The 8,122-nt window shown below is 39.9% G+C and overlaps 1 protein-coding gene across 1 annotated transcript; it reads right to left on the reverse strand.

The window, feature by feature from the left end:
• Positions 1–539: 539 nt before the first annotated feature.
• LOC121385637 (TATA-binding protein-associated factor 2N-like) lies at positions 540–1,891 on the reverse strand. The gene has a single exon (XM_041516393.1). The coding sequence runs from the start codon at positions 1,836–1,838 to the stop codon at positions 1,269–1,271; it is 570 nt and encodes a 189-aa protein (XP_041372327.1). The 5' UTR covers positions 1,839–1,891; the 3' UTR covers positions 540–1,268.
• Positions 1,892–8,122: the final 6,231 nt, after the last annotated feature.

Below are 8,122 nucleotides of genomic sequence, written 5' to 3' on the forward strand. Positions count from 1 at the left end.
AGTGTGTGTGTGTGTGTGTGTGTGTGTGTGTGTGTGTGTCTGTGTGTGTGTCTGTATGTGTGTGTCTGTGTGTGTGTGTGTGTCTGTGTGTGTGTGTGTGTGTGTGTGTGTGTGTTTGTGTGTGTGTGTCTGTGTGTGTGTGTGTTTGTGTTTGTGTGTGTCTGTGTTTGTGTGTGTATGTGTGTGTATGTGTGTGTGTATGTGTGTGTATGTATATGTGTCTGTGTGTGTATCTATGTGTGTGTGTGTGTGTGTGCGTGTATGTGTGTATGTGTGTGTATGTATGTGTGTGTGTGTGTGTGTGTGTGTGTGTGTGTGTGTGTGTGTGTGTGTGTGTGTGTGTGCAATGACATGTGACGGAAGGCCACAGACCTTCCCAAAGGGATTCTTCGGATTCGCCAACGTAAAAAATTAAAAACATAAAACAAAACTATAATTATCGCAAAATTTAGGGGGGTGACCTCTGGGCCCCCTTATATTCGCCACTGGTTAAAAAAATTAAATAATAATAATAATAATAATAATAATAAACATTTTTATTTACAATGACATTTTATTTTCAAAAACAAAAAATGTTTTGCGTATTGGTATGGGTTTAAAACGTTATAATATGTTTTGATTTAAATTTTAGCGTTATGTGTTATATGCCGATTCATCGATTCCCTCTTGACGCAGACGGACTATAAACAGTGCTGTTACCTCATAAATAAAAATAGATCGAATATTTCCATCGATTCATATCACTTACATGACATAAATTGTTCAACGCATGTCAACGATAGAAATGACCTAATACTTAATCGATGTGCTATATGCTAGCGTGATTTCCCTTCAAATTTGACATGAAGTCAGCATTAAGTGTATGGCTGAGATATCTGCTTTCACAAAGTTTATATAAGTGTATGGCTGAGATATCTGCTTTCACAAAGTTTATATCAAAACTTTTTTATTATGAAATATGTTTATTTATTAAAATTAAACCACATTTTTCAAGGTTTAAGATAATTCGTGCATTGTTAAATGCGCAAATCTTCAGTGATATAGTTGGGGGATTTTATAATGTAAGGCATACACAGTCAACACACACTACTGTTGTAACTCGAATGTTTTGTCCCTGAACGTTCGTAGTTTATTTAAGACCAATACTGACACCCAGTGTCAAACACACGATCATACAAAGCACCCAGTTCAGTTGTTCTCCTACATCAACTATGGTTTCTCTATCAATTTCTACATCAACAATGGTTATTCTATTGATCAACTGCTTTCTACAGCAACAGCGGTTTCCCTATCAACGCCACGTGGGTTCGTGGAAACCTGAAATGGGTGAGGAGGTATCTCAAAACATTTTGGTTCCTTGTTTGAAAGTTCTCTGTTCCGTAGGTTCTTTTATCACCGTAACCCCGTTTGTCGCCGTAACCTCTTTTATCTCCGTAACCTCGCTTGCCGCTGTAGCCCCGCTTGTCGCCGTAACCTCGCTTGTCTCCGTAACCTCGCTTGTCTCCGTATCCCCGCTTGTCTCCGTAACCTCTCTTGTCTCCGTAACCTCGTTTGTCGCCGTAACCCCGCTTGTCGCCGTAACCGCGCTTATCACCGTAACCTCGCTTGTCGGCAAAACCTCGTTTATCGCCGTAACCTCGCTTGTCGCCATAACCTCGCTTGTCGGCGAAACCCCTTTTGTCGGCGAAACCCCTTTTGTCGCCGTAACCCCGTTTATCGCCATACCCCCTCTTGTCTGCGTATCCTGTTTTGCTTACGTAACTGAGTTCGTCATCACTAGGGTATTCTTCGTCATCAAAAGTGTGCAAAGCGTCAGACAAATCGATGACGTCAGCCATTAGCGCGCCGATGCATAAAGAAGCCAGCACACACAGCAGGCATAGCGTGCTACTACTCATGGTGACGCCTGGAAGTATACATGATATAATATGTTATTTATATGCTTTATTACCAGGTTAATGCATAGTATATACAGTACAGTATACTACAGTACTACACTACAATCCCCCCTCCCCCCCCCCCCCCCCCTCTCTCTCTCTCTCTCTCTCTCTCTCTCTCTCTCTCTCTCTCTCTCTCTCTCTCTCTCTCTCTCTCTCTCCCAAAACAATTTTTAATAACCTAATAATAATGATAATAATGATAATAATACAGTGTGATGTTGCTATAAAACACACCAGAATCCTAACCTTTAAAAACAAGTTTGGGTTATTTTTTGCCTACCAGAATACAGCAAGTTATACAAAATCAGTTAAATGTGTAATTCATTCTTCTCATATCCTTTTTATAACTGCATATCTGATTGGTGCGTTTTCAGCGGAGTTCAGTGTATTATGCAAATAAGTAAACAGTTAAAACAATACCGACTAGACAGTGGCTTGAGTGGAGTGTTAATCTGTCCATATATCCATCTATCCATCCTCCATCTATATATCTATCTATCCATCCATTCATCCATCCATCTATATATCTATCTATCCATCCATTCATCCATACATCCATATATCCACCCATCTATATATCTCTCTATCTATCTATCCATCCATCCATCCATCTATATATCTATCTATCCATCCATTCACCCATCCATCTATATATCTATCTATCCATCCATTCATCCATACATCCATATATCCACCCATCTCTCTATCTCTCTATCTATCTATCCATCCATATCTACATGGGCGTACATAGGATTTTGAAAAGGGAGGTTCCAATACATAGGATTTTGAAAAGGGGGGTTCCAAAATAGATTGCAGAGATATTGGGCATATATTTCTATGTTGAGTAAATATAATAATGTCAGATATATTAAATTATTAAAAAAAAGCGATTTCGGGGGGGGGGGGGGGGTCGGTCGAACCCATCGATTGATTGATTGATATATTGATTGGCAGATTGATTGATTGATTGATTGATTGATTCATTGATTGATTGATTCATTCATTTATTCATTCATCCACTCATTCATTTAACGACACCGATGCACGAACAAAATATCTGATTAAATGGGCCACTGGGTATCAAATAAAATAAACGTACACAAAAAGATGGATGAAAACATGGATGAACATTTATATTTAAAAAAAATTAAACATTTTAAAGAGCTGAGAATACAAATACGTAAAGGGAAACAACTGTGTTTGTCTACACATTTGTCATCATGAGGAGGACTGCCACCCCATAACCTTTGCTGGCCATAGTCAAAACCCCTCCTGCTAAAATGGCTGCAAATGTTTGAAAGGGACTGTTCTCGGTTTGTTGCCATTGTTATGTTCAAGTTTGTTTTGTTCAACGACACCACTAGAGCACATTGATTAATTAATCCTCGGCTATTGGATGTCAAACATTTGGTAATTATGACTCGTAATCATCAGAGACGACCCGCTACATTTTTCCTAATGCAACAAGGGATCTTTTATATACACTTTGCCACAGACAGGAAAACACATACCACGGCATTTGACCAGTTGTGGTTCACTGGTTGGAACGTAAAAAAAACAATCAGCTGAATGGATCCACCGAGGTGGTTCGATCCTACGACCCCCACAGGTGATCATTCAGACGACTGAGTTAACCCCCCTCACCCCACACCCACCCACCCCCCGCCCCACCCTAATAAGAGATGTTCAAGCTTCATATATTGCAAATAAAAAAGGTTAGTAAATATAATAGCAAAGTTCAATACAAATGATAATTGCCCAAATGATTGAAACATATTTTATTGCTTTTGAAAAGAACAAATGGATACAACTTACTAGGCCTTCTCCGTAATACAGACACGTTACAACAGTAATGTATTTTTGCAATTTAAATATGGTGTGTGTGTGTGGGGGGGGGGGGGGGGAGCCTGATTTGCCCAAATTTTGGCACTAAACATGGATGCCCAATAAGGTAAAGTAAAAAAAAAGTAAAGTTTGTTTTATTTAACGACGCCACTTGAACACATTGAGTTTTTTAATCTTATCATCGGCTATTGGACGTCAAACATATGGTCATTATGACACTGTTTTTCAGAGGAAACCCGCTGTCGCCATAGGGGCAACTCTTTTACGACAGGCAGCAAGGGAACATTTATTTGTGCTTCCCACAGGCAGGATATCACAAACCATGGCCTTTGTTGAACCAGTTATGGATCACTGGTCCATGGGCGGATCCAGGAAATATTTTTAGGGGGGGACCAAAAAAGAAGGGCACATTGACTCGTCAAAAGGGCACCTTACTACAAGTTTTGATATTTACAATTAATATGAATTCCTACAGTTCTACGTCATAATATACTAGCAATAATGAAGTAAATTGGCGTCACTCGCGTTAGAACCTCAATGGGGCCCCATTGAGACTCAATAACACAGACACATATCTGCAAGCTTGCGCATGTACACGAAAATCTTGATTTCATTTATCTACAATATAATTATTGTTTACTTAAAAAAAAAAAAATTCTACAAACAAAAAGGGCACTTGGACATTTTGAGGGCACTTGAACAATTTTTGGGGGGGACGCGTCCCCCTGGTCCCCCCCCCCCCTTGGATCCGCCCATGCTGGTCGGTGCAAGTGGTTTACACCTACCCATTGAGCATTGCGGAGCACTCATTCAGGGTTTGGAGTCGGTATCTGGATTAAAAATCCCATGCCTCGACTGGGATCCTAACCCAGTACCTACTAGCCTGTGGACCGATGGTCTAACCACGATACCACCGAGGCCGGTCCCAATAAGGTATTATCAAGGATATATATATATATATATATATATATATATATATATATATATATATATGTATATATATATATATATATATATATATATATATATATATATATATATATTGTGCAAGGTGGGAGTCCGTGTAATCATGGTATATCTCTTGGATTTCCATGATTATTCTATCTATAAATAATGACATTTGTATTGGGGGGGGGGGGGGGGGGGGTTCAGTTGCAGTAGTGTCCCTCTCTCCTGATTGCTGTCATATCCCGACGCCTATGAACTAGGGCCCACATGCTCATAAAAAAAAATCCTTAAACTAAATAATTTCATTTGCTTGAATTTTGTTTATCTGGAACATCTATAGCGGGTGACTAATCCGTCCAAGGCATGTCGTCATTTATCGGGAACACATGTTTTGCACAAAGTGACTACCCATAATTATTTGACGGAGAAAAAAAGTAGCTGTTTCTATAAAGGATATGGGTTTAGTTCGATGCAAAAATATAATCGTGTTAAAAGTATAGAATACTGACACGGCGGAAGCAAGTAGACATTGAGAGGGCTGACTGAGATCGTATGTATAAAGCAAGGTTTCTAGGGGGTTCGGGGGTATGCTCCTCCGTAAAAGTTTGAAAAGCAGATGTCCTGAAATACAATTTCTTGCAATCCACAAGTAAAATTCATCTCTGCCTTAAGATTTACCACCAAAAATATTTTTTATTCAGAATTATTGAACGGACTAAAGACCCCCCACTCGACCCTAGACCCCCTCCCCCCCCCCCCATGTTCCGCCGTGCCTGGAATAGATCGCTAAAAAAACCTAAAACAAATATCTTTCATGCAGTAAACTTTTATGCATGCAGACCAATAGTAACAGACATGTTTCTTTAAATTACTTATTGCAATTATCTTTGTTCCTTGTTCTTTTTTGACCGGCCTCGGTGGTGTCGTGGTAGGCCATCGGTCTACAGGCTGATAGGTACAGGGTTCGGATCCCAGTCGAGACATGGGATTTTTAATCCAGATACCGACTCCAAACCCTGAGTGAGTGCTCCGCAAGGCTCAATGGGTAGGTGTAAACCACTTGCACCGATCAGTGATCCATAACTGGTTCAACAAAGGCCATGGTTTGTGCTATCCTGCCTGTGGGAAGCGCAAATAAAAGATCCCTTGCTGCTAATCGGAAAGAGTAGCCCATGTAGTGGCGACAGTGGGTTTTCTCTCAAAATCTGTGTGGTCCTTAACCATACGTCTGACGCCATATAACCGTAAATAAAATGTGTTGAGTGCGTCGTTAAATAAAACATTTCTTCTTTTTTTTTGGTTCTGTACAGAAAACCCCCCAATAATGTTTCTTTCCGGGGGTTATGTGTTTAAAACTAAAACCTCACAATCAGAATATTCTTTGATATTTTTTTCAACAAATTAAATGAATAAAGTAAGGATACGTACCTTATGCACAGAAAACGTTTTTGTCCAAATTTCTACGAAAGCACTTGGTCTTTATACTTGACAAAACAATTATTGGTCAGATTTAGGGCAATCACGAGAACATCTCGGACCGACGCACAGAGGCGGAGCAAATAAAATGAATTCAGTTGAATTCGCCCACCGATAATGTGTAAAGACGCAAAACAAGGCAGTTTTACATGGAATCGGCATTAATGTAAATCTTTCTGGAGATCTTTTAAGACTAGCACACATCACTTCTTGTCGTTGTAATCTAGAAAAAGCCGTTTCGTTCAAAAGCAATTTAATTGTTACCGTTTCCAAGCAAATGGATCCCATTTTCTGCTAATGAGTTTTTCAGTTTTCACGAATTCTACGAAACGTCTTCGACTCGGAAGAAAAGCATAAGTGTCTGAAGCGAGGAAGAAGGGGGGGGGGCACTGATCCATCACCCCACCCCACCCTCTGAAGATTAGACATTGCCTCCCACTTCAACCCATCTGAAAGGCGACTTAGTAAAACACACACACACACACACACACACGCGCGCGCACAGTTTCTGAAATCTTCTGGTACCAAATAATAGGATTGTTAAAGGAACCTTTCTGGAATTTTATACCTTTAATAATGCAGAACACCAATAAAGGTTTTTGAACTTTGACGCATATATATTTGAATTTGACAATCGATGAATGATACATTTTGATATTTACATCATGTACTGATTCAAACAAATCATTCCAAAGTGAGGATTAAAAAAAAAGTACTTTGTTTTGTTTAACAACACCACTAGAGCACATTGAACAATTAATCATCGACTATTGGATGTCAAACATTTGGCACATACCACGACTTTTGACCAATTATGGTGGACTGGTTGGAACGAGGAAAAAACCCAATCAGTTGAATGGGTCTATCGAGGTGGTTCGATCCTGCGACACAAGCACCTCAAGCGAACACTCAACCGACTGAGCTCAATCCCGCCTCAGGTGAAGATTAATTCCCATGGTAAAATATCGCCTTTCTTTCATACATCTGTGTAATTTTGCATCCAGCTGATCAAACCTGGACACCTTCAAACCTTATCGTTTACAGGGCGCTATTATCTGACTAGTTGAAAAAGAGGAATTTTAGATCCCCTTAGCATGTGAATTAGAAATAATAATAATAATAAAGAAAGAAATGTTTTGTTTAACGACGCACTCAACACATTTTATTTACGGTTATATGGCGTCAGACATATGGTTAAGGACCACACAGATTTTGAGAGGAAACCCGCTGTCGCCACATAGGCTACTCTTTTTAACGACAGGCAGCAAGGGATCTTTTATTTGCACTTCCCACAGGCAGGATAGCACATGGTTTACACCTACCCATTGAGCCTTGCGGAGCACTCACTCAGGGTTAGGAGTCGGTATCTGGATTAAAAATCCCATGCCTCGATTGGGATCCGAAACCAGTACCTACCAGCTTGTAGACCGATGGCCTGCCACGACGCCACCGAGTCCGGTCTAATAATAATAATAATAATAATAATAATAATAATAATAATAATAAACGTACTACATTAAATATCAGTGTTAAATGTCTTCAAAAAATCTAGTGGCACTTAATGTCTCCCCTCAATTGTTTTTTTGGGGTTTTTGTTGGGGTTTTTTGTTGGGTTTTTTTTTTTTGGGGGGGGGGGGGGGGGGGGGGTCGGGGGTAGCGCTGTCTGTACCTTTAACAAAAAGTGGGTTCCATATGTGTAGTTCTTCAATCAGTTTCTAAAATAGGACAAGACTTAAATAACGGAATGGGCTTCCGCCATTTGTAATTGTAATGGTTCTCCATAATCAAAGTGAAAGGAGCAATTAATCACTCCCCTCAATTTATTTCCCAGCGAGTTCGTACCTTTAACACCGGCCTCGGTGGTGTTATGGTGGTTAAGCCATCGGACATAAGGCTGGTAGCTACAGGGTTCG

This window comes from Gigantopelta aegis, chromosome 11 (genome assembly GCF_016097555.1).
Source record: "Gigantopelta aegis isolate Gae_Host chromosome 11, Gae_host_genome, whole genome shotgun sequence".
Taxonomy (NCBI): domain Eukaryota; kingdom Metazoa; phylum Mollusca; class Gastropoda; order Neomphalida; family Peltospiridae; genus Gigantopelta; species Gigantopelta aegis.